The sequence below is a fragment of the Mauremys mutica genome, chromosome 6 (assembly GCF_020497125.1).
Source record: "Mauremys mutica isolate MM-2020 ecotype Southern chromosome 6, ASM2049712v1, whole genome shotgun sequence".
Taxonomy (NCBI): domain Eukaryota; kingdom Metazoa; phylum Chordata; order Testudines; family Geoemydidae; genus Mauremys; species Mauremys mutica.
In genome coordinates, this window is record NC_059077.1 from 27,911,607 (window position 1) to 27,937,776 (window position 26,170).

Below are 26,170 nucleotides of genomic sequence, written 5' to 3' on the forward strand. Positions count from 1 at the left end.
AGGATGAGAGAGGAATCCACTTTGAGTCTCTGACCTCAGGTCATCACCACAATGGCCATTTGCTTTGGAATTAGCCTTTTCTGTTAAAGTCCTGAAGTCCTTCATTAGCATTCCACAAGATTTATTTGATGGGTTATTTAGTCAACCGGGTATACATCATGTAAATATTTGCTGTTACATTATAACAGGAACAGATAAGTGAAAACAATACAAGTTACATTACACTAGTTTTAATTATGCTTAAACATCTGAATGCACACATATATTTAACTCTTTGGTCTATACTAACACACAAGTGAATTGGTCTGGGATTCTGACCTGAGCTGGCACCTGGTTTGCCAGCATCACACTCACATTCCAAATATTTCCTAACTCCCATTTTTCTGATTCAACGGAGCAAAAAGCCAAACATGTCAATAAGGAACTAACCCAATTAAAAAGTAAACCGGAGAGAAGCAATTTTATGAGCATAGACAGTTCCTCCTTTTCCTAATCAACTTCCAGTGTCCCCTTTTGGCGTATAAAACTAATCTAAACAAGGCCAATCTTTAGTACATGATTTGGCCTTTCAGTTTACAGACTAGGCCAAAGTCTCCCTAAGTAAAGAGAGACAGGAATATACAGTTGTGGCAATGCCATATTTTGGCTCTTCTATTTGATGGCAGAAACAAAGCTGACCTGTTATAATCTCAATGGCAGGTACTTACATGTTGGTATATGTGTTTTCTTCCACCTACTCAGAAAAACAGCCAGTCTTTAAAAAAAAAAAAAGAGAGAGAAAATAAAGCCACTGTGCAGTTCTTGCCCTATTTATATCCTCAGTTTTGTTAACAGGAAACACTGGCCAGACAACTGTCATCTAATTCCCACAAACAGTAACACCTGCATAGGACACAACTATTATTAAACAAACAAACAAACAATATTATCCCTCAGAATCAGCAGTGAAGCAGTTGGAATTGGGGCAATGCTTAGTTTAAAATCTGAAAAATTCTGCCTTTTAGTCATTCTGCCTTCAGTTTAAGTCAATGTTGCTTACAATTATTTTAATGCCAAGAACCATTTTACACCAGGTCTGGACTGCAACCTGATTTATAAACAATTAACCGATTCTAGTGGAGATGCTCTTCAAAGGCCTTGAAGCTGCATAGTGGGAAGGAGAGCAGCATTTAAGTGTGGATGATAGGAGTCAGTGGAATGATATTCACCCACCTCCTCAGCATCCCTGTTCCCGAGAGATTTTTGTTTGTTTACATTCTATCCCCCCTGGTGAATAAAAACTTTCCAAACGTGACCCAGCTGCTGTGCCACCTCTGAGACATGAGCTACCCCCTTTGGATTCATGTGTTAACTCTGAAGCCTAATGGCGACAACTTCTGTTTTACTATGAAACATTTTGCCGTTGACCCCAGAGAAACGAGACAATTCTACCAAGCTGGGTACGACTCTGCCACTCACACCCGCCCCAGCCTAAATCCTACCTGCTAGGGCCAGCCCCTTCTGGGGGTGAACGTGGGACACACCTAGCAACGACCTGACCCCACCCCAGCTGCTGGGCGGGGGGGACTAAGGAACAAGAGCGACCGGTCCTGCCGCGGGTAAGAAGAGTAGCGGCAGGGCGGAGAACAAGGGGTTAAACCCCGTTCACGCAGGGGGCGGCGCCCTGTCCAGAGAGCGACCGAAGAGACTCGCAAACGGAGAAAGACTGAAAGTGACGCCATGACATACGCTCTCCCTATGGCACATGCGCAGAGACTGTTCCCCCCCCCCCCCGCCTAGTTGGCTGGTCGCGTCACTCCCATGACAGCGCATGCGTGTTCACCCGCTGGTCCCGCCCCCCCCCGTGTCACGTGATTTTGGCGGCGGGGTCGGCGATGAGGTCAGGTGAGAAGGCAGGTCGCGTCACGTGATCCTGGAGGCGGTTGTAGTGGTTGCCGTGATGGCTGGTGCGGCGGTGGTTGCGCTGCGACAGCGGCTGGCGGGGCTGGGGCGGAGGCTGGAACGGCTGAGAGGAGCGGGCGGCGATGGTGAGCGGGGGCAGCTGGCGGGTCCCCCCGGCCAGCCGAGCCCTGCTCCGTCCGTGGGGCAGCCTCGCGAGAGCTCGGCAGCGGCTTCCTCATGTTCCCGCCGAGCCGCCGCCTGCTGTCACTGTGGCCAGGGCCAGGGACTCTTTCCAGTAAAAGTAGAATCCTAGTGTGTAGCCTTTTCGTAAAGCATCCGCCCGTGAGCGTAAAAAAGCGGGGGTTCACACTTCGGTACCAAAGCAGTCGGCTGTCAAGGAAACGCGCCTCTGGCTTGTTTCAGGGTTTTACTACTCAGCTGTTTGAGGGAACTAAAACTAAACGTTTTCGAGGGTAGGTTTTCCCTGCACTGAGCCAGTGTTTCTATTACTGCAGATACTGTCATGATGGCTGCTGCAAATGTGTAATGACAAAGTCAGGCAAGCCAGGCTGCTGAAAGACACTGAGGCTGATTGTAGGTTATTACCAGACATTTTTCTGGCTTTCTAAAGGTCTTTTCCCCCCACCCTCTTACAGATGCTTTTCTAGTGAAGGGTGCCATTTCTCTGGAGAAGCTGAAAGATCTTTGTAAAGAAGATAAAGAAACTGTAAATCCTTCAAATCTTTTGCAGCTTTATACACAGGTATGGTATTTAAAAGAGATATGCTTTAAGAAACAGTTAAATTTATAATTAAAATTAAAGAAAAGGTGGCATAGCATGAAAGGATTCCTCAATGTTCTTAGATACCTGTAGTGTATTTTGCGGTGGTTGCAAGCATTTTCTGAAAATTCAGGTCACCTTATGCTCTGGATCAGAGACGAGCCAGAATTAATGGGAGTTGCACCAGTGTTAGAGGAGGACAACATTGACTCCTGTATCTATTATGTAGATTGAAATTATTGTAAGAATTTTAACTTTGTGATTTGTGAACTCTAGAGTGAGTTTTTCTAAATTAAATGTTATTACAAAATAATTAACTTTAAAACCATAACATTAACAAGCTCATATTTTACTATATATAATGTTTAATGAATTTGTTCAGTGTTTTGTTTATAGTATGTTTTTATGCCTTGTGTCTTCCCTTTTTATAGATAGTCTTAGACATCACATATTTTGAGGAGAACCAACTTGCAGATGAAGATTTTCCAGAAGATTCTTCCTTACAGAGAGTTAAAGAACTTATCAGTATTCTTTCAGAACCAGAGGTTCTAGTTAAAGAAAGCAACGTGCATCAAGATGTGAGTACTGAATTATGGCAAATGACCTTATTTCAAATGGTTGGGGGTTTTAATAGAGAATGACACTTATTTTTAATTTTGATGGGTAAACCACAAAATATTCTGAGGTCTCTTTAAAAGGTTCTGATTCTTATCTGTCTATTATGCAAGGCACTGCATTTAGCTGTATGGAGTGGAAATCCATCAACTTCATGAAAAAACTCATACAGATACTAGTCTCTAAGGTGCCACAAGTACTCCTGTTCTTTTTGTGTATAAGCACTGATTCTTGAATGATGGTCTACAGACCATTTTTAGAAGCAGGTCACTAGACTCTCACAGTGGTGGTTCTTGCTAGTTGTAGTTCAGTCCAGAACTCACTTAGGCCTGGTCTACACTAGGACTTTAAATCGAATTTAGCAGCGTTAATTCGAATTAACCGCTCAACCGTCCACACCAGGAAGCCGTTTAATTCGACCTAGAGGGCTCTTTAGTTCGAATTCGGTACTCCACCCTGACGAGGGGAGTAGCGCTAAATTTGACATGGCTATCTCGAATTAGGCTATGTGTGGATGCAAATCGAACTTAGTAGCTCCGGGAGCTATCCCACAGTGCACCACTCTGTTGACGCTCTGGACAGCAGTCCAAGCTTGGATTCTCTGACCAGCCACACAGGAAACGACCCGGGAAAATTTGAATTCCTTTTCCTGTCTGGGCACTTTGAATCTGATGTCCTGTTTGGACATCAGGGCAAGCTCAGCAGCACCTGCAACGATGCAGAGCTCTCCAGCAGAGGAGTCCATGCAATCCCAGAATAGAAAGAGGTCCCCAGCATGGACAGACCGGGAAGTCCTGGATCTGATCGCTGTGTGGGGCGATGAGTCTGTGCTTTCGGAGCTGCGCTCCAACAAACGGAATGCAAAGACCTACAAGAAGGTCTCCAAAGCCATGGCACTCAGAGGATACAGCCGGGATACAATGCAGTGCCGCGTGAAAATCAAGGACCTGAGACAAGGCTACCAAAAAGTCAGAGCGGCAAACGGACGCTCCGGAGCCCAGCCCCAGACATGCCGCTTCTACGAGGCACTGCATGCCATTCTAGGTGGGTCTGCCACCACTGCCCCACCAGTGACTGTGGATTCTGAGTATGGGATAGTGTCGACGGGCAGTTCCTCGGCGATGTTCGCCGATGGGGAAGATGAGGAAGGGTTTGTGGAGGACGACACAGGCGACAGCGCTTACAATTCCGCTTTCCCCGACAGCCAGGATCTCTTCATCACCCTCACAGAGATCCCCTACCAACCCTCCCCGGCCGTTAACCCGGACTCAGAATCAGGGGAAGGATCAGTCGGTAAGTGCTATAAACATGGAAACATTTATTTTTTAAAAAACAGGAATAAAAAATATATAAAAACTATATAAAAACTTTTCCATATAAAACTATATAAAAAGAAGGTCCACACATATAGGGATGGAACAGAAATCCTCCTGGGACACTTCCACGAAGCTCTCATACAGGAGCTCGAAAAGCCTCCGCAGGAGGTTCCTGGGGAGAGGTGCCTTATTTGGTGCTCCGTGGAAGCACACTCTTCCGCGCCAGGCCATCCTAACGTACAGCGGAATCATTGCCTCCACCAGCATGGCAGCATACGGTCCTGGTCTGTGCAGGGATTCTAGCAGCATCCTCTCTCTCTCTCTCTCCGAGTGACCCCGCCTCAGGGTAATCTCGTTCGGCGACTGCTGCATCTAATTAGGGCAATTAGTGTACTGTTACTATTGTGAATGCTTGACTTTTACTTTGCATAGCAATGACCTTCGTTTAACAGCCACGTGTTGGAGGCCGCAGAGGAAAAGCATACAGTGATCTTTCCCGGGCACAGCCGCGAGGGGCTGGAACAGGGTCAGACTTTATGCTTTCCAGATTGCCTTCAGCGGGAGGGCACAGCTATCCATTAACTGTTAAGCAGCCTATAGTGTAGTGCTTACCAGGCCTGGCTGCTACACGGATTCAGCTGTACCGCCCCGCTTGTCCGATCTCCTGTGCAAGACCGCAGCCAATGAAAGCGTATTCCGAAATCTCGAACTTGTCCTGAGAGCTCGTGAGACTAGGTGCCCTATATGGTCTTGTTCACAGAAACTGAGTATACTGTGTTCAGTGTTCGCAAACATGTATCTTTTCAAGGAAATCACTTCCTTTTTCCCATCACACAGCTGCGGCTCTTTCACGAACTGCCCCGGCATCCCCCTCACAGAGGCTGGCGCAGATTAGGCGGCGAAAGAAAAAGACTAGGGACGACATGTTCTCGGAACTGATGGCTTGCTCCAGAGCCGAGGCGGACGAGCAGAGACAGTGGAGGGAGACCCTATGTCAGCACCAGCGCTCACACAGCGAACGGGAGGACAGGTGGCGGCAGGAAGACCAGCAGGCGACTCAAACGCTGCTTGGGCTAATGAGGGAGCAAACGGACATGCTCCGGCGCCTTGTAGATGTTCTGCAGGACCGCAGGCAGGAGCAGAGAGCCCCCCTGAACTGTATCTGCAACCGCCTTCCCCCGCCACAAAGTCCTGTCCCCCCCTCACCCAAAATCACAAGAAGGAGGGGCGCTAGGGGCCGTGAAAACTGTCACTCCACCCCAGCAGAGCGCTCATGTACCAAACAGCTCTCATGCCATAAATTTTGAGAAGTGCTTCCCTTCCTGGATCACCCAGTCCCAAATCCAAGTTTCATCCCCCCACTGTGTAGTTGAGTATTAAGAGTAGTTTGTTGTTATTCACTGTTTCCGTCATGTTTTCCTTGTCAGAAGACTTTGTGTGAAGGGGGGGGAGGGGTTTTTTAATTGCATAGGACAGCCTCCATTACCAGGGTACAGACTTGGGGGCAGGATCAACAGCAGGACACACACAGACTGCAGTCACTAGGCACCAGGGTCATTCTGGGAGGTGAATGCTGTCCCGGGTCAGTCTGTGAGGTGTATGCTGCCCCAGGGTCCTAGCGCCTGACATCCACAAATGGCAAGGCAGGCTGCCCTTACCATGCCCTTCCACCCTAGCCACGAGCCTCTCCGATGCCCTGAGCCCCAGCAAGAGCCCTCATCCACGGACACATACTCACCCTTCCCACACACCCCTCACCCCTTCCTACGCCCCAACCCCCAGCCCAGAGCCTGCATCCAAACTCCGTCCCAAAGACGGCACCCCTCACCCCTTCCTGCAAACCCACCCCTTCCTGCACACCCACCTGCAACCGTCCTCCCCCCAGAGACCGCTGTAGGAGCAGGAGCCTGTCATTCCTCTAGTGTAGAAGCGGTCTGTACATCAGTGCACACCGTACCCACCACAGTCCGCGTCCATGTTTCAACCCTTGAACAGGAATTCATAATTAAAGAAAACTTTATTAATAATCAGTGTTCCATTAAATTTATTTTAAAACGTGTGTTGGAAGGGGGGAAACCTGGAGAACAGGGTATGTAACCGCAGATCGAAGTCAACAGTCACTGAAACAGGCTTAGGTTCAGCTTCTCTGTAAATCAACTGGAGAGTCATAGGTTACCCTGCTCTCCGAGGAACCTAGCTTTCAAAGCCTCCCGGATGCACAGCGCTTCCCGCTGGGATCTTCTATTGGCACCTGTCTGGCTGAGCGTAATCAGCAGCCAGGCGATTTGCCTCAACCTCCCATCCCGCCATAAAGGTCTCCCCCTTGCTCTCACAGAGATTGTGGAGCACACAGCAAGCAGCAATAACAACGGGGATATTTTTTTCGCTGAGGTCCAAGCGAGTCAGTAAGCTCCGCCATCTCCCCTTGAGATGTCCGAAAGCACACTCCACCACCATTCTGCACTTGCTCAGCCGGTAGTTGAAGAGTTCTTTGTCACTGTCCAGGGCGCCTGTATAGGGCTTCATGAGCCAGGGCATTAGCGGGTAGGCTGGGTCCCCGAGGATCACTGTAGGCATCTGCACATCCCCAACCGTTATTTTGTGGTCCGGGAAGAAACTACCTGCCTGGAGGCGTTTAAACAGACCAGAGTTCCTGAACACACGCGCGTCATGAACCTTGCCCGGCCACCCAACGTAGATGTTGGTAAAACGTCCCCTATGGTCCACCAGTGCTTGCAGCACCATAGAAAAGTAGCCCTTTTGGTTAATGTACTCGCTGGCCTGGTGGGCCGGTCCCAGGATAGGGATGTGAGTCCCATCTATAGCCCCACCGCAGTTTGGGAATCCCATTGCGGCAAAGCCATCTATGACGACCTGGACATTTCCCAGGGTCACTACCTTTGAGAGCAGTTGCTCAACGATTGCGTGGGCTACTTGAATCACAGCAAGCCCTACGGTAGATTTGCCCACGCCAAAGTGGTTCGCTACTGACCGGTAGCTGTCTGGCATTGCAAGTTTCCAGAGGGCTATGGCCACTCGCTTCTGCACAGTCAGGGCTGCTCGCATCTGGGTGTCCTGGCGCTTCAGGGCAGGGGACAGCAAGTCACAGAGTTCAAGGAAAGTGCCCTTACGCATCCTGAAGTTTCGCAGCCACTGTGATTCATCCCAGACCTGCAGCACTATGCGGTCCCACCAGTCCGTGCATGTTTCCCGGGCCCAGAATCGCCGTTCCACACCATGAACTTGACCCATTGCCACCATGATCTCCACTGCGCGGTGAACCCTGCTTTGTGAGAGGTCTGCGCCACTCTGTGACTTCCTGTCCTCACCGCGCTGACGGAGCCTCCTCGCCCGATTTCTCAGCAGCTGACTGTGGAAGAGGTGGACGATAAGGTGCGAGGAGTTGACAACGGCCATAAGTGCAGCGATGATCGCAGCGGGCTCCATGGTCGTAGTGCTGTGGCGTCCGCGCTGTAACCGACCAGAGAAGGGCGCGAACAGATTTCCCGCTGGCGCTTTCAAGGAGAGAGGGCGGGAGTGACGGTTGAATGATGACAGTTACCCAAAACCACCCTCGACACATTTTTTCCCCCAGCAGGCATTGGGGGCTCTACCCAGCATTCCAATGGGCAGCTGGGACTGCGGGAACTGTGGGATAGCTTCCCACAGTGCACCGCTTCCAAAGTCGACGCTGGCCCCGTTACTGTGGACTCAGACAGTCGAATTAGTGTATTTAGTGTGGATACACAAATTCGACTTCATAAGGTCGATTCCACAAATTCGAATTAAGTATATTCGAAATAGTCTTGTAGTGTAGACATACCCTTAGTTTCAAGAGACCTTTTTGGCTGCCTAACCTAAAAACAATAAACTCTGTGCCCTTCACAGTTCTCATGTATTTCTTTGACTTCCTGGGGCTAAATCAACAGTTTTGGTTCAGCTTTTGAATTTTATTTCAGCTAATTGGTGTTCTTGGTACAGAATTGTTAGAATGTCTGTCCTGGAGACGAGGAGCTCTACTCTACATGTATTGTCACACTGTAAAAGAGAGAGGATGCTGGCTAACAGAAAACACTGACTTGTTTAAAAAGGTAAAGCCCCTTTTCTTCACAAGCAGACATTTTAAAATTTGTTGTAATTCTAACAAGCTGGTGATCATGGAATAACTGTGATCCTCAAACAAGCTGTTTGCTTTGCGGTAGATTGGAGTTGTTGACAAAATCACAACAGCCACGTAATATATTAGATCTTTTAATCTGTTCACAGTTTTCTCTTCTGGCATTGAACTGGCTGTTTGGATCACAGTTGGAAACTTGGAGTAAAATTTTCAGAAGCACCTGAGTGACTTAGGTCTTGTCTACATGGGAAAATTTTACCAGTTATGCTGCTGTAGTTATACTGATATAAACCCCCTTGTGGATATTCTTTTTCAGTTTTCTTGAATCTCTTCCAAAGGTTTTTCTTTCTTTTCTTTTTTTAAATATAAAAAAGGCGCTCTTAAATGTAATAACTGTATTGTTGAAATTTAAACTTTAATTTATAATGATATAACTTTTCCATGTAGACAGACCCTTCGGATACTAAATCCTATTGATTTTTTTGAGATTTAAGGACAAATGCGTATATTGCACTTGAAAATAGGATTTTGGCTCCTAAATCACTTAAGCACTTTTGAAAATTTTACCCTTTGACACTGTCTACTTCAAAAGTAAAATTTATTTAATCTGTTCAGCAGCCATTTGAAAAGTTACCTGAAAATACTTCTATGTTACCAATTAGTACGTTATGTTTAAAATTTCAGCTCAAATTAATTTAATCTCCTAAAATAGCAATTTTAAAGTACGTACCTAAAATCATAAATATAGCAATCTAATATGGTTTATGTTGCATATCTGAACACAGGAAGATGAAAAAAGTTAATTTCATGGATTTGTGACTCTCCGTAAATTAAAAAATTACTTTTGCCTTTAAATTATATTCATCTTATTGTTTTTCCTTCACATAAGTACTTGGGAAATACTTAATTTAAAATAATTCTGACTAGAATTGATTACATTGCAGTTGATCTAATTTGTTGTATGCTGTTCTAACACTTCTCTATTTTCTGTGTAATTTATATTCAGTGTCTTAATGATGGAATCCATTACTTACTGAAGATGCTAAGGTTTAGATACCCTCCTCGTCTAAATGATGTCTCATTTCAGGATACAGACACAGCTAGACTGCTCAGTGAAGGTAAATTGTTCTTCTCCTGTTCCCTCTCCTTTATAAGATCCTCTACCACATAATTTGAACTTCACTCACATTCAAATTCTGTCCCCTTTTAAGAACAATAAATCATAGAAACAGGCAAGACTAGTGGACCCAACAAATTGTCCTCTTTTCCTATTCTGAATTGTTGATGGGGGTGAGGGAAGGGGAGAGAGAGAATAAGACAATTAGCTGAACTATAAATTCATCTCAGGAAAATGGACAACTGAATGATCTAGTTATGGGATACAAAGCCTTTGACATCTAGGTCATTGGTTCAAATTCTGGTCCAGATCATCAGTGCCCAAAAATTATTAGCATCTGAAGACAGTTTGGTGCCAGTATGTTTTATGATCTGTCCAGTTCTCAGTAGGCAAGTGTCAGCAGCACAAAACCCACCATAACTGGTACTAAGTGATACCTTGCTGGCAGTCTCTGCAGTCATGCCTAGGATTAAATGGACATGGTCGATTAACTGTGTTCACAGTGCTAGATATAGTACTTCCAGAACTGGGTTGAGTCACATTAGGTAGAGTTGGGACATTTTTACTGTCACTGCCTATGCTGTACCTGTTTTACTGCTATATATACCACTATTGCTATTAATGCTTTTCATCTGAGGATCTTAAAGTACTTTAAAAAAAGTGATTTCAGAGTAGGAGCCGTGTTAGTCTGTATCCGCAAAAAGAACAGGAGTACTTGTGGCACCTTAGAGATGAACAAATTTATTTGAGCATAAGCTTTTGTGGGCTAAAACCCACTTCATCGGATGCATGCGGTGGAAAATACAGTAGGAAGATATATATCCACTATAAAAAAAAAAAAATTCTCTACTGCTGGTAATAGCTCACCTTAACTGATCACTCTCGTTAGTGTGTGTATGGTAACACCCATTGTTTCGTGTCTGTCTGTCTTCCTACTATACTTTCCACTGCATGCATCCGATGAAGTGGGCTGTAGCCCACGAAATCTTATGCTCAAATAAATGTGTTAGTCTCTAAAGTGCCACAAGTACTCCTGTGGTGTTGTTTTTTTAAAACAGAACAGTTTAGCTTCACCCCCCCCCACCCCCAAATAAAGCACCGCCTGTATATAACATTTTAGTCAAATGTTTAAAAAAAACCAGTCACTATTCAACACATTCTTTTGAGGTGGCACTGTACATTTATATAAATTATGAAAATTGAAGCACCCGCTGGTTAAATGAATTAAACAAATTCAAATAGGAAGTGTTTTGAAGTCGGGATTAAGACAATCACCGGGGCTTTCAATCTAGCCTTGTCATAAGTATACAATTCACTTTTTATAAAGTAAGAAGAGTTAATAGGACTTATTTTTTTTTATCTTATAGTCATTGTCTCCACTTCTTTAGTAATGTTTTTTCTTTGTAAAACGCCATGGATATCTACAGTATGGCACTGTCCAAATACTAACGCTACTAAAACCACTGGGGAGCTCCTTTTTAAACATGGTGCTGCTGAGGAAGTGCAGAAAAGTTTGTTTACCTACAGTATTTTAAAAAATCCTTTGCCTCTGTAGTGACATTCTGTATTTTTATAAACCATTGCAATAAACACTGATATTTGTCAGAAAATTGTACATGGCAAAGTCAGTATTAAAACCCCTCTTCTACTGGAAGACAGAGTGGACAAAGTAATGAATTAGGACTTAGACTTGGAGTCGTCTTTGCCGCTTTGCCACTGGCCTACTGGGTGACCTTGCGCAAGTTACTTCACTTCTGTGCTTTCTTGTATTCATCTGTAAAATGAGGATAATTATATTTACTGCCTTTTGTAAAATTCTTGATCTGTTGAAAAGCACGAAGTTAATGATTATTAATTTGTTAAACAGAATAAGGGGGGGGGAATAGGTGTGTCATGTCACCTGGAGTCTTGAATTCTAAACTGTTTTTGCAGGTATATTTAGCGATACCCATGTTCTGGCCATGATGTATATTGGAGAAATGTGTTACTGGGGACTGAAGCACTGTGGAGAAGAAAAGCCTGGAACCCATGAAATAGATTCTGAATCTAATACTGAACTGTATTGCAGCTTACATAGTGCAGTGCTGGATTTCCGAGAAGTAGGAGAAAAGTTGTTAATGAAATATGTAGCTGTGTGTGAGGGACTCTTAAAAGGACAAGACTGGAATACGGCAAATGCAAAACTAATCTTGGACTACTTCCAGAAATTCCAGAGCTAGCTTAATTAACCCGTTGCTGTTATCCATTCTTTACAAGAAAGTTGCAATATATGAAGAACACAAGTAGAAAGGTCAACATTAAACTGAGACAAAACACTATTCAAAGCTCAGTAATATGACTGTTTTTCTTGTGCTATTGGAAATTTTACACCTCCAATTCTGAAAGCTACTGTGGAGAATTACTATTCATTTGGTTAAAAACAATTTACAATCTAGTGAGCCTCCAATCAGGCCAACTGCCTGCCTTCTCACTATTAAATTCTGAAGAGGGTGGGTGCATGGCATGGGCGCACTTACTGTCTCTGCTGAATGGTTGAGTAGTCATAGAACTGCTGGTTGTATAAAGTGCTGAGGAGAACACAGCTGCTCTTCAGTAATGGATAACTAGGATAGTGGAGAACTGTTGTTTATGGTAGGGATTTTTGTCATGTGTACAGCTGTGACTCACTATCACATCAGAGGTGAACAGTGAAAATGAGAGTCTATTATGGCTTTAGGTACTGTGGTTAAAACCTAAATATCCTCCCTCTCCTGGTACAGAGCGTAGGTAAAAGCCCTTTCTAGCAGGTTTGAGGTTGTTTCTAAAGAAGCCCTGAGCTCAGTTCCAGCCTTTCCTGCTGTAGGGCTGCCTCATCCAGCTGCTCCAATTCTTAGGCCCATGTTAACAGCCGATCAGCTCTCGCCGTTGCCCCAGGATGCGCGCCGCTGAGCTGCGGCTGGGCTCCAGTTATCGTTCCGGGGGCGCGGGGCTGCCGCCAGGGACGGGACCAGACACGCTGCACCGGCAGGGCTGAGCCCGGGGCTGGCTGCCCTGCTACCGCGGGAGGCCCGGGGTTTCCTCCTGCCCTGAGCGGCAGGGGCGCGTGGGGCCCCGGGTGGCCTCTGCCGGGGGCGCCGTGCGGAGCAGCCCGGCGCCGCAGCTGGGAGGCGGCCGGGGCGAGGCGTTGGTTTTCGGTGACCCGGTAGCGCTCCCTTCTCACGCCCGCTCCCTGCCGGCCGGACAGTGACCCAGCGAGCTGGAGGCCGGGATCTCCAGGGCCTGGCACCGCCTGCCGAGAGCGAGCAGCGCCCCGGGGGCTCGCTGGGCCGCAGCCGGTGGGCGAGGCAATGGCAGCGGGCAACGCCGGGCACTGGGGCCGCCTGGAGGCCGCCCTGAGCAGCAGCCTCCGGCTCCTCCGGGACAGGTGGGCCCGGGGGCCGACGCAGCGCGGCGGGCAGGCGGCGGCCGCGGCCACAGAGCGGTCGAGCAGCGGCGTCCAGGAGGCCGGCGAAGAGGTTTGCGCCCTGCAGACGCTGCCGGTGAGTGAGTGACTCGGTTCCTGCCACGCGGACCAGCCATCTGCCTCCCCCCACCCCCGTCTCTAACCCGCCCAACCCGGGCTCTCCTCCTCTCTCGACCACTCCAGCCATCCGATTCTCAGCCTGTTGCCAGCACTTGGGTGCTCCCATAAATCAAAGGCATGATCGTGTTATTCTGGCATACCCTCGGAAATTACCACCTGCGGGTTCACGTCTGATACTAAAAGGCTCCTTTTCACAGGGGTTCCCAACACATTTTTGGTGGCCTTACAGCGTGGCCACCAACTCTTGCTGGTGGCCGCACTCACACTTTTTCCTAAAACACTTAATTAACTTTAGGAAAAACAAATAAATATGCACGTATACATGTCTAACTCACTGTAATTTATGTATGGCTCTTTTGCAGACTCAGTAATAAATACAATGCTGTGAAAAGTAATATTTGTATGTTTGTTAATATCACTTTTCACAGCAAAGTCCTGGCAAATTAAGGGGGGCAGGGAAGATGGATGTGGGGTTGGGGGAGGCTGCAGAGGCCAGAGGCGATGGATGGGGGTGAGGGTCGGCACCTGGGGTTAGGGGTTGGCACCCACTGCTGTGCGACCAGGGCTGAGGTTCGGGGGGTCAGCACCCAGAGCCAGCACCTGCTGCCACGAGACTGGGGGCGCAGGGATTGGCACCCAGGGTCAGCACATGGGGTCCATGCCCGCTGCCACACAACTGGGGCAAAGGGTTGGCATCAGCATCTAGGGCCAACACCTGCCGGAGCCCGGGGTTAGTGCCCGCTGCCGTGTGATCAAGGCTGGGGATCGGCACCCATGGCCAGCACCCGCCGGAGCCCAGGGTTGACATCCAGGCGCAGCGTCTGGGGTCAGCAACCAGGGCTGGGGGTAAGAGCGCATGGATGGAGTTGGCCCCTCGGACCACCAGACACCGCTGGGGTTGACACTTGGGGTCCACACCTGCCGCTACGTGGCCAGGGCTAGGGGTCAGCATCCAGAGCCAGCAAACCGCCAGAGCCCAAGGCCGGGGATCTGCACCCGGGGCTGGCAACCACTGAAGCCCAGGGTTGGCACCCAGGGTCAGCGACCACGGCTGTGGGTCAGAGTGTGCTGTCAGGGATCAGTACCTGAGGCCTGCGGCTGCCACTGGGGTTGGCGCTGTGTGGCAAGAGCCAGGGATCGGAGCCTGTGGCTGCGCAGCCAGGGATTGGAGCCTGAAGACCTGTGACAAGGCCAGGGCTGAGGGGCCAGTGCCTGAAACCCTGCGGCTAGAGCTGGATGTTTGCACCTGAAGCCCTGTGGCTGCAGCAGATGGTCTGCAGCCAGGCTCCCTAAGTCCCCACCCCAGGGCTAAATCATGAGCCCAACTAAGCCACTCTTCCCCCCTCAGGCAGAGAACTCACCTTGCTCCTTCAGCTTGCTCCCCACCTGTCTCCAGAGATGGTACAGGGTGGCGCATCCAAGAGCAACAGAGAGGGAGGGAAAGGGTCTATGCTTTGCGCGCCCCTCCCCCAGTCACCACCCAGGAGGCTGTCGTGGCCACAGGGAAACTCGCTGGTGGCCACATGCAGCCACAGTCGCCAAATTTGAGAAACGCTGATTATAGCAGATGAAGGCATAACAAGATTCAGTGGCTGGAAGCTGAAATCATTAAACTTCAACCTGGAGATAAAAGTGTACATTTTTTAACAATGAGGGTAATCAATCATTTGGAGTCTAAATCCAGATTTAACATATTTCTAAAAACTATGCTCTTATTCAGCCAAATTGTTGGACTAGATGCAGGAATTGTGGCTAATCTATGTCCTGTGTTATACAGGAAGTCAAGCATGGTCCCATTTTGACTTAATAATGTAGTGACCTGTTTCATGTTTATACTTTTGCATGTGAAGTAATATTACTTTTGCTTTTATTTTTCACTCCTAATCTCTTCTATTTGCATTAGTGAGGCCCTCAGACATTAAAACTGCTCTTTTTTAATGTTTTCAGATTGATGTGCAGTTATACATTATGTCATTTCTCTCGCCCCAAGACCTGTGCCATTTGGGAAGCACAAATCAGTACTGGAGTTTAACTGTGCGGGATCCATTGTTATGGCGATATTTTCTCTTGCGGGATCTTCCTTCTTGGTCTTTTGTTGACTGGAAATCACTTCCAGATGTGGAAATCTTTAATAAATCATTTTCTGAGTTAAATGATAATGCATTGTATGACTACATGGCAATGTAAGTATTTTACGTTTCTCCAATGTGTATAAAGCAGCATAACTCACCCGAAATCCAGATTTTAAAACCACAACTCTGCTAGTCTAATTGCAGGAAATATTACTTGACTCTTGAAGTGGTTTTGCGGATAAAATGCATTTCTGGTTCCTTGAAAGGAAGTTTCTAATTATATAACAATTCTCTCAGTTCTTTCTGTTTTCAATATTAGTACATTCCTATTTAATTCCAAAGGATTTCAAAGCATTTTGCAAATGATACACATACAATGCCACAGAAATGCAGCCACCTCAGAATAGGAGTTAGAGAGACAGCCACACACAGCATGCTACACAAAAAGTGTGGTGGGGGAGGAGGTGGAAACATTTTTGTCCAGAAGACAAGCAAACGCCAACTCTTACCAAAAATACTATGTAGAACAAGTGGGATTTTGGTTTTTAAGGTCTTATCTGACAGACTCAGGCACAGTAAATTGCATGAAAAATCTATCTATACATTCAGTCAACTACATTAAAAGAATATCAATGTTGCAAAGTCAAGCACTCATCAAATAAACCAGAGGTCCTTTGGAAAAAAAATATTTTGTGTAATAAGCATCATAATGCATATGCACAAAGGGACTGAATTAAGGTTGTCCAGGCAGCCTTAATTTTGGCATTTCCTAACTTTTGCATCTTGACTTTGGAATTTCAATGTTCTTTTAACGTAGCTTTTTTTTTTGTCTACAGCTTCCTAATTTAAAAAAAATGGGGAAAAAATCTGTTACATGGAACAATATTGGCAATAGCTGGTGTTCTCCAATATGTGGATCAGCCACTAGAAAGGAATGAGACACATGCTTTGCCAGTGCTGTGCTTTCACAGTTATTTGCTGACAACAGAGGAATGTAGATGCCCAGGATTCCCAGGTTCAATTCTAGGTTCTGTGTTCAAGAGGGCACAGACCCTTATATCCGTATAGTCCTAGCCTGTTCTTGTCCCTCTTTCTTTTATCCACCTCCTGGCTCCTGGCTCTCTCCCGCTCTACTCTTGTTCAACTCCCTGCTTCTGCCCTCTTCCCCCTGCACATCTATGTACATTCCCCTATCCCCCACCTCTGCAGCTGTCCACCCACCCTCTCTTCTGGTGCTCCCCATCCTCTGGCTCTTGCATCCCCCTGCTCTCCGGAGTACCAATCCAGTGCCTTAACCACAAAAACAGTTCTCACTGGACCAAGAATTCTAATTCTCACTTCTAATTTATTTTCATAGGCTACATAACAACCATCAGTTAACAACTCTGTCACTCATTGATACCAATCAGCAACTTACAAGTCACAACTAAAATACATTTGGGATCTAATTTGGTTGACAGTAATTAATATCTCCTCTGTATTTTGTGTTTAATTTCTAATTATATCTATTTTACCCAGATACAAAAAGAGCTGTCCTCTGAGTAGACATTTGAAATCAAGCCGTCCCACATATGGAGCTGTGACTACCTTCCTTGTACAATCACTGATCACGCAAGCAGAACCTCGCTTTGCCCTTTTTGGACCGGGTTTAGAAGAGTTGGATGAATCTTTGGTGCGAAGAATGATGACTTGCCCAGAAATTTTGCCTGTAGCTGGCTTACCTCAAAGACAAATCCATGGTAATAGTCAGTTGTTTCTTTACAAAAAATTTTCTACAAGAGAAAAGGTGCTTTTTATACCTCCCTTTAAAATGAATGTTAGTTTTATAGACTTTATTTTATAAAGGAGATCAGACTAGATGATTGCAAAGACCCCTTTTGGCCCTAGAATCTATACTAAAACCAGATTTTTTTCCTCTCTGTGGCTGGTTAGAGGAATAAAATGCCATTGTAGAACAATAAGCATTCGGGGTGAAATCTTTCTACGTTGAAGTCAGTGGGAAAACTCACAACTGAAATTAATGGTGTTTGTCTGTGTCAGTCAAGAGTTTATCCTGGGGTGTTGGTCCAAAACTTAAAATCAAACATGCTGTTGATTGTGGATTAGTCTTGAGCCCAGTTTTCTTTAGCTTACTAATACTATGTTCTTTATTTTTTTAAAATTACTTTTGCTTGATTGCCTGCACTTTATACAAAAAGAGAAAAGTGGATGAAGGACCCTATTTCCTACTATAATATCCTACTTAAATCTAAGTTATATATGAGATTGGTAATAAAATGCCTTTATTAAAAAGAACAGTGACCTAGGAAAATGTAGGAAGTTGTTAAATAAAGGTAATAATTGGAGATGCACCAATCTCCTAGAACTGGAAGGGACCTTGAAAGGTCATTGAGTCCAGCCCCCTGTCTTCGCTAGCAGGACCAATTTTTGCCCCAGATCCCTAAGTGGCCTCCTCAAGGATTGAACTCACAACCCTGGGTTTAGCAGGCCAATGTTCAAACCACTGAACTATCCCTCCCCCTGTAATGATTAATCAACAGGATTTTACATAAAATACAGTTCTAAACATCTGCAGTTTCCCCTCACTCTAAACCAGTGTAAAAAAACTCAAAAATTATTTGATTGGGAGCCACTGATATTTATTTATTCATAACTGAATTGGAATAATGAAGTTGTGGTCACAGGTGGCATATGCAAATATGCATTTTTAGTGCTGTTTTCCTGCTGTCATATGTCGCACTTGCTGCATCTTCATTTAAATTAGGTGTAAGACATTTTGGATAGAACTTAATGTGTGATTTAAGAACAGGAAGCGCGGTAGAGCTTGATCCTGATTGGGGTCTAAATGCTTCTGCAGTACAAATTTTAAATAACTTATTTAAGTACTTGAAATAATTCCAAGTGCCATCCAATTTTTTGTAGCAAAACTGAATTAAATTACCAGCATCTCAATGTGATCAATTTAATGTGTGTCTAAAGTCACATTCTGATGCAATGAATATATATTTTTTGTAATATAGAGAGAGACTTGATTAAATGTGTCCAATTTATGATCCCTATGGATTTTTCAGCCTCTGGCTTTAGCTGTCTTTAGCAACTGAATATCTTTATATCCTAAATTCATTTTGTTCCTCTTGTAGGGATTGGATCAGGAGTCAGTTTTCAATTTAATAACCATCGAAATTTTAATATTCTGACATTGTATTCAACTACCAGGTAAGGCTTGTTCTCTGCACCAAAAAAAAAAAGCTGAATGTTCTCAGTTATTTCAGCTGTTTCTCCTGGTCTCAACCACTAATGTAATTTGGATATCACAGTACTTGATTGTTTCTGTAAATCAGGTTGATGGACATCTCCTGTAAATTACATCAGTGGCCACTGCCACTCACAAATTGTGTGGCAGAAGGTAGGCCTAGATTTTTTAAAATCTGACCCAAAGAATCTTTGATCAGCATGAGTATGTGTGTGTGTGTGTAATGCATAAAGAACAGTGCCTTTCCTTTTTGTGTGTCTAACTTTATTTTTGAAATTTATAAGCATGAACCTAGTATGGAAGATAGTATGGATCTTGGAAAACTGGTTAATTATGCATGCAAATTATAAAAAGTTATTTCAGGGATTAAACTGTTCTGCATGTTTTGGCCATTCCCCTCTCTCCTCTTTGTGGAGTACCCTCCCCTTTCCCATTCTCCTTCCAGATTAGTCTGGATCATTTTGTTAAATGTTTGGAGTGTTTTCATATTTTTCAGCATGGAAAGGAAGAGAGCAAGAACAGAGCAAACTGTTACAGTCAATAAGATGTTTTACCAAGAAAACAGCATAGGGGGGAATCAGCAGGCAGTACACTACAATGTAATTGCTCAAGTTAAAAAGGTGTGCGAAGTAGTTGATGGATTCATCTATATTGCTAATGCGGAAGCTCATAAAAGTAAGGAATGTTTATTTTAACTATGTTGACTCATATTTTGTGGATGGTTGAGATGCTGCTAGTACATGAGAATACATTTATACTTTGAAGGCCAAATTCTGATCTTATTATTCACCTTCAGAAGTGCAGAGAAAGATACTAATCAATATGAGTAAGAATTATGAGTCCAAATGAAGTTATTGTGGTTTCAGGACAATTCTTACTAATGATTGACTACTGAATCTGCTCTATAACTTGAGAAATTTAATTTTACAAGGACACTACTAAGCAGGTTATATGCAGTTTTGCTACAATATAAAAGCAAGGTGTGGTCAGTTATTCCTTTTGTGTAAATAATTGTTTGGTATGGATTCTTAATCTGAGCTAAAGAGCCGAGCAAATGAGATGGAGGTTTAAAAATCTCCAATGGCAAGATTTAGTTTTGTTAATGGCTTTCTTGTTTAAGGAGACTAAGTAAAGTCCTCTTATTCATGTCTGAATACTAGTGACATCATAGCAGAATTTTTTGGAAGCCTTCATGATCCATCACTAACTTTGTGCACAGAGCAGCTGACTTCCCTGTGATCTGCCACACACCATCTGTCCTGCTCACTGGTCATCGTCTACTACGGTGACCCACCACCATTCCTTCCATGACAACTTTCGCAAGGATATTTCCATCTCTATGCCAAATGTGACCAAAGTATATACGTTTGCACCAGTTGATTTCCAAGAGCAGAATCCAGTTCTCTCCAATAATATTTCTAACATAAGCATGCATTGTCTTCTCCGTCCAGGAGAAATGCAAGAGTCTTTGCCAGCACCACATTTTTTCTTCTTGTCAGCTGTATTAGTTTTCCAAGATTCACATCTATAAGTTGCTATGGAAAAAAATTAAGCTTTTGAGCAGTCTAACAGTAATACATTTTGAGATACTGTGGTTTTTCCACAGCTTCATGAGGGAGGCCTTGCTGAGCAAGCCTTCTCTAGTTGTCTTCAGATTTCTTTGGAGCAGCCTCCTTGGTTGAATATGTATGATAATTAAATTCAACTATTGCCTCTACAGCTTCACTGCTCATAATGATGTTTGCTTGCATCCTGTTGTTATTGATCATGTCAGTGTACGTGACTTTCATTTTTGCCTCATTCAGGAATAGTCCATGTTCCTCACTAAGTGTTTTTACAGACTCCAACATTTATTGCATTGCATCGATTGATTTCATCAAAGAGCATCATATCATCAGCATATCTTAGGTTGGTTAAGAAGTCCCAGTTCCTTCCACCTTATCAAAATTTTCCAGGGCTTGTCTCATGATAAATTCTGCATATACGTTGAAAAGACCTGGGGACAGAATACATTCATGTCTCGGACTCTCCCCAATGGAAAACCACTCGCTGTTGCCTGTTGCTGTTCACACCATGGTCTGTTGTGAACAGTAGAGACTTGCAGTGTGTTCAGTGAGATGCTTTGGAGTACTCTACGAAACATATTATCAATGGGAGATTATACTCCCTACATCTTTCATTATATGACTGATATTTGCAATTTGATCACATGTGCCTCGCCCCTCTCAGAAACCAGCTTTTTGTGATGCTACTTCTGCTTCTGTCAATTGCTTCATGCAATCCTGAATTAAGCAGAGCAATACTTTAATTGTGTGTGATATCGGGGAGATGGTTTGATAGTTACTGCACTCTGTTATATCCCCTTTCTTTGTAAAAGCAGAAAGATTCCTTTCGTCCAGTCTTCCCACCAATTTCAAATCATCCATGCATCATTGCAAATTTTCCCCATGAGAGCAATACCATGGTCACCAATTGCTTTTAGTAATTCTGCTGGTACATTATTTACCACTGCTTCTTTTCCAAATTTCATTTTCATAATAACATGCACCATTTCTTCTCAGAGGATTGATGCCTCTGGCTCCATACTCTTTTTTCTGTCATCCTGCATTGTAAGTGGCTCTGATGAGACATACAGATTGACACTGTAATTGGAGTCACCTTCAGTAAGAACTGTGCCATCATGACCTTTTATAATGCTTGGTCATGGGGAAAACTTTTTAGTAAGAAATCTGACCACTGTGAATCTACCTTTTTATATTATTAGTCTCTTTATAATTCTTAAATTCCTCACATTTTCCCCTGATGTATTCACTTTTGTCTAGTGTGCCTTTGACTCTGTGTGCTCAGTTCCTTGTATTCACTCCAGTTTCCAGTCCACTCTTTCATTCTGTCATTTTTTTCATTCGCTCAAACACCTTATCCATTAACCATGGTGTGGTCCAACTCTGACTTTTCAGAATGTGTGCTTAGATGGCTTTGAGCATGATAGTTTTCATTTTATTCCAGAGTTCATTTGGGTTGTTTCTTCTCTTCAAAGAGCCTGTCCATTATCAAATGGTTGGTAAAGTCTCTACAGTTTCCCCTAATGTATGCACTGAAATATCTCATTAGTTTATCATACGTCTGGCACTGCACTGAAACAGAATTCTGCTAAAGTTCTTTCCTTGCTTATTTTCATATAATGATGGTATAACTCTCCTTCTTTGACCTACTCTTAAACAGTGGTGTGTGTTTTGATTTATCAGTCCATTAACGGGAAGTTGAATCAAACAGGTTACCTGTTGATTTTTAAAATATGTTTCAGTTGGGAGTATTTAAACTAGAGCATGTATTTACATTTAGGATTGTTTCTCGCATCTAATTTTATTTACAGAAGATGTAGAACTATAATGAAGAAACAGGTCCTGAATATCTTTTAATACTGAAGGTGTGTTTACTTTTTGTTTCTTCAGCCTTCAGCCATGCTAGATTGTCTTCATAATCATTGCCTTTTAAAAGGAGGAAAAAGTCAGATCAGGAAGGGAGAGGTGGAAGGAAGAGGAAGGTGGAGCAACTCACTGCCTCAACTGTCTCTGTGGAAGTTAGGAAAATAGCCTATTGTGACTTTGGTTATTGTTGCTTGGAAGGTACTCCAGTAACTACAATGACGTGTATCCTCCTAAGAACCAAGATAGAAGAAAATTTAATAAAGATGAGTTTGGTTATATATAGTAGGGTTTGTATATAGGCTAATACTCATATTTCAAACTGTTTTCTAGAACATGACCGTCAAGATGAATTTGCTCGTATTCTGGCAATGATAGATCCAACTCTTGGGCCTCCAAACAGACCTGTACTGGTTTTGTCCTGCACCTCTGAAGTTGGCATTGAAAGAATCCCGTGTGTTTACATGGCACATCAACTGCAATTAAATCTGCTAAGCCAACCATGGATGGTATCTTCACTTCTTAAAATATTTGTTTTCTTTTTGCTCATCCTCTTTATATTGTCTTGTGAGTGAGCAGTAATGTTTGAAATGGACTTTAATTTAAATGTTATTGGCACAGTGTAGTTAAAGGAGAACTGCCAGGCAGAAAAGCCTAAATACAGATTTTAGATAAAATATTTTCCTTTGCCTTCAGAAGGATAACGTTGGAAAGCTTTGAGTATTTTTAAAACATACCATTGTTATTTAGAAGACTACATACTTTGAATGAAAATATACTAGAAATTATAGAATTCATAATCTATGTGGAATTCTAAAGTTTGAAACTTTGTTCCCCGAAGAGTTATAAAAAGGAATTTCAGATAACCTGTGATTCCAACTGATACCGTGAAGGAAGTAAGATGTCACAAAACAGCTGAGGGAGGATTAAGAGAGAACTCTATAGGGAAATCAATAATGTACAGCTTTCCTAACGGCTCTCTTTATTCATCCTCTGAACAATACTGTTTCCTTTCCCCTAATTTACTCTAAGAAATATGGTCTGTTTAAGGGTCCCGGAAGCCAGTGACAAAACAGGCAGATTTGACAATACCTGTATGTTTAAGGACAAATATGGAATGTTAATCTAGTATCTGTACACCCAATATGTATATCCATATACCACATTAACATCTGCCATTGTTGGTTTTACAGGTGCAAGACACTGTAGCTGCTACTTTAAGTGGACTGTTAAGTGGAATTGCGTGGATACTGGGAGAAGTTGAATGTAAAAATGGACAATGATCAAACTTGCTTAGTCATACTGTATGGACTTTGTCATTTGCAAAGAGTATGAAGAGAACATTTCGCCCTGATGTTGTACTGACCGATAAGAGATTTAAAAGGCAGCCCTCTGTGATTGCAAATATTTTAATAATTCCAAATGTAGACTTGAATTATAACTGAAAGCAAGTTTGACTGGATATCAACATTTGACAAAGAAATGAGTTTATTTTTTTTATTTGGGGTCTTTATAATGCTTTTCATTCTCAGCATATTCTGTAATATAAAACATTCAGCAAACCTTTATCCCCGATTAGCTTAATGCCAGAACAACCCTCTCACCTAGGTGTACATCATACCAGATTTATGAAGCATACTACATGGAGATCCCTGATGACATAGGCAGCCATCTCCTATATAGTGTGTATTCCTTAAATGGCCACTAAGAGAAGGGACATGCCTTGTACCACAATGTGCGCTTAAGTGATCACCTACTGTGTCAGGTCTCCCAAAAGGGACACGTCGTATTTGATATTTGTTCCAAACACTGATCCCAGACTAGCTCCTGAAAGGAAAAAAGAATTCTCTCCAGCACCATTGTTTAGGGAAAAGAAGTAAACATAAAGGGGAATCATAAAGCTTAGACCAAAATTTTTAAAAATGAACATTTGATTGACTTTTTTCCTATGTGTTCTTCATGACATTAATAAAGCTTAACTGTGTCTGCTTGCTGCTGCAGTAATATTATCTTGAATTTCACATCCATCTGTCACCATGGGAACAAATGTCCTATTTCTTCATTAGAACATCCTGACATTATCTACTAGGCAGAGACATTATCTACTAGGCTCTCAACTGGCAAACCTTCATACAAATACTTTTGGCAGTTAGCAAATATATGAAATATAAATGTTTTTGTTCTGCATTTTCTGTGGAGCTGAAATATTTTTATAAAATGGAAAAAATATTCCTAGAATTGGAATTAGAGTTTACATATTGCAGTGTGCTAGGGAACAAAATGGGCTCATTCTACTTCAAGCTAGTAGTTCTCACTCTCTTTGTTGCTTTCCAATGAATTATTGGATGGATACCTACACACTTTTCCTTGGCTTTTGTTGGTTCTCTGGGTATTTATTTTTTAATCTTCTTGGTTCTTTTACTCTCTATTTTTTTTCTCTTCCTTATCTCAGTAAAACCTTTCTACTAACCAGCAAAGTACTTGCAGCTCTGAGGATGGTGGCATGGGCCATACATAGGTCAAAGGGCAGCTCTGGGGAGCGAGGCCTGATGTGTTTTCATGGAACCAAGGGCTGTGGGAGTAAAGAGAAACTTGAGCCTGCAGCCCTGTATGTTTGAGTAGCTCCCACAGCTGGCTGCAAGAGGGGCTACTATGGGATCAGAGCAGGAAGACGGGCAATTTTCATGGACCCAGTCGTCTCTGCTTTACCTCCATCCATGGCACTTGGATACTACAGTGGTGAGGGTCATACAAGAACCTAGTGTGGTGGGAGCCCATGGTGTTCATTATAGAACAGTGTTACAATTCTGTGTTCATAGGCGTAACATAAACACCTTGTCTACCTTTGACATAGGAATATTTGGGGTGAAAGTTCTATATAAAATTAGTATAAAATTAAGCTAGTGCCACTTAGTTTTACTATTAAGATCTCTGTGAGAGATGAAGGCACTCAGCGTTTGGGAGGCATGAGTCCTCAAGCAGAACTGTCCAGAGTGAGGCCAATGAAGAGAAAATACAAACATGTTTAGATGCCTGAGCATGCACAGCAAGTGTTCCAGAATAACTTCATCATTCCTCCTATCAAAATACAGGGGACTTTACAAGTGGCCCTTACTCACACTGTCTCTGAATGGAAGGTTGAATTGGTCTCATTCCTGCAAAATATCTATTTCAAAACATTCCATTTGCAAAGTTCCTTTTTAAAAAAAACTTTCTAGTGATTGATATTTAGGCCAGAGGTAGAAATAAAGGAAATTCAAAAACATTTCCTATTTCTATTGCCTCAGGTAGCCAAGGCCTTGTAACTTTTGTTGTATCAGTGCTCATAAAGGACAATTTGGAGTTCTAAGATTAACCCTGGGAGCTCCATATGCCTATTCTAGCTTTTATTTTTTTTAAGTGTGTGTGTATGTATATGTATATATATATGTATATGTATATATATATTTCTCTTGTAAGATACTCTACAGAACAGAAGAGAGAAAACCCATGTATAATGCAATCAATATTTTGGATAAATACCTTAAATATGTATGGATCTCCATAATTTGTAATATGGCTTCATGTGAACTGCTGATTGTAAAATAATAAAAAAATGCTACTATAGTCTAATAGCCACTCTACTCTGTAGTGGGACAATGCAACTGTCTCTGGTACCACTACGGCTCCTACTATTTCATACGTTGGGAAGGAGGATTCAGTTATGCAATGATTACTATTGTAATAGCACTCTCTTTTCTCCCCTCAAAAATGTGTAATAAATGGGTTTTTTAAAGGTGGCAGATCTTTCTTATTTGTGTGGGCACCATAAATTTCTATGCTGTCCAGTAACAGTTAAAAAAAAATACCTGTTCCATGGTGCAATTGTTAAACTTATTGGTGCAGAAATATAGGCATAGACCAAAGCAATGATGTTATTTTCAAAAGGGTGGGAAGGTAACAAGTTTCAGTTAGAAAAAGGAGACAATAGATACAGGGCATTTTTTTTCTTTCACTTTTTTCAGAAGGTAACAAACAATGGGGAGAGTTAA

The 26,170-nt window shown here is 43.3% G+C and overlaps 2 protein-coding genes across 5 annotated transcripts; both read left to right on the top strand.

Moving 5' to 3' along the window:
- The first annotated feature begins 1,890 nt into the window (after positions 1–1,890).
- Positions 1,891–12,215, top strand: RIMOC1 (RAB7A interacting MON1-CCZ1 complex subunit 1). 2 transcript variants are annotated; one of them, XM_045021057.1, is made up of 6 exons: positions 1,891–2,027; positions 2,538–2,644; positions 3,094–3,240; positions 8,553–8,684; positions 9,717–9,828; positions 11,760–12,215. In XM_045021057.1, exons 1-6 carry the CDS (start codon positions 1,940–1,942, stop codon positions 12,044–12,046), a joined length of 873 nt encoding a protein of 290 aa, XP_044876992.1. In that variant the 5' UTR covers positions 1,891–1,939; the 3' UTR covers positions 12,047–12,215. The 2 variants fall into 2 exon arrangements, with proteins under 2 accessions (XP_044876992.1, XP_044876994.1); XM_045021059.1 differs by lacking the exon at positions 8,553–8,684.
- Positions 12,216–12,315: 100 nt separating this feature from the next.
- On the top strand, positions 12,316–25,918 carry FBXO4 (F-box protein 4). 3 transcript variants are annotated; one of them, XM_045021055.1, is made up of 7 exons: positions 12,316–12,458; positions 15,337–15,572; positions 16,980–17,200; positions 18,602–18,677; positions 19,211–19,389; positions 22,473–22,648; positions 23,333–25,918. In XM_045021055.1, the coding sequence occupies exons 1-7, from the start codon at positions 12,456–12,458 to the stop codon at positions 23,420–23,422; spliced, it is 981 nt and encodes a 326-aa protein (XP_044876990.1). In that variant the 5' UTR covers positions 12,316–12,455; the 3' UTR covers positions 23,423–25,918. The 3 variants fall into 3 exon arrangements, with proteins under 3 accessions (XP_044876990.1, XP_044876989.1, XP_044876991.1); XM_045021054.1 differs by lacking the exon at positions 12,316–12,458 and adding an exon at positions 13,012–13,345; XM_045021056.1 differs by lacking the exons at positions 12,316–12,458; positions 23,333–25,918 and adding an exon at positions 13,012–13,345 and having other exon boundaries at positions 22,167–22,615.
- The last annotated feature ends 252 nt before the right edge of the window (positions 25,919–26,170 follow it).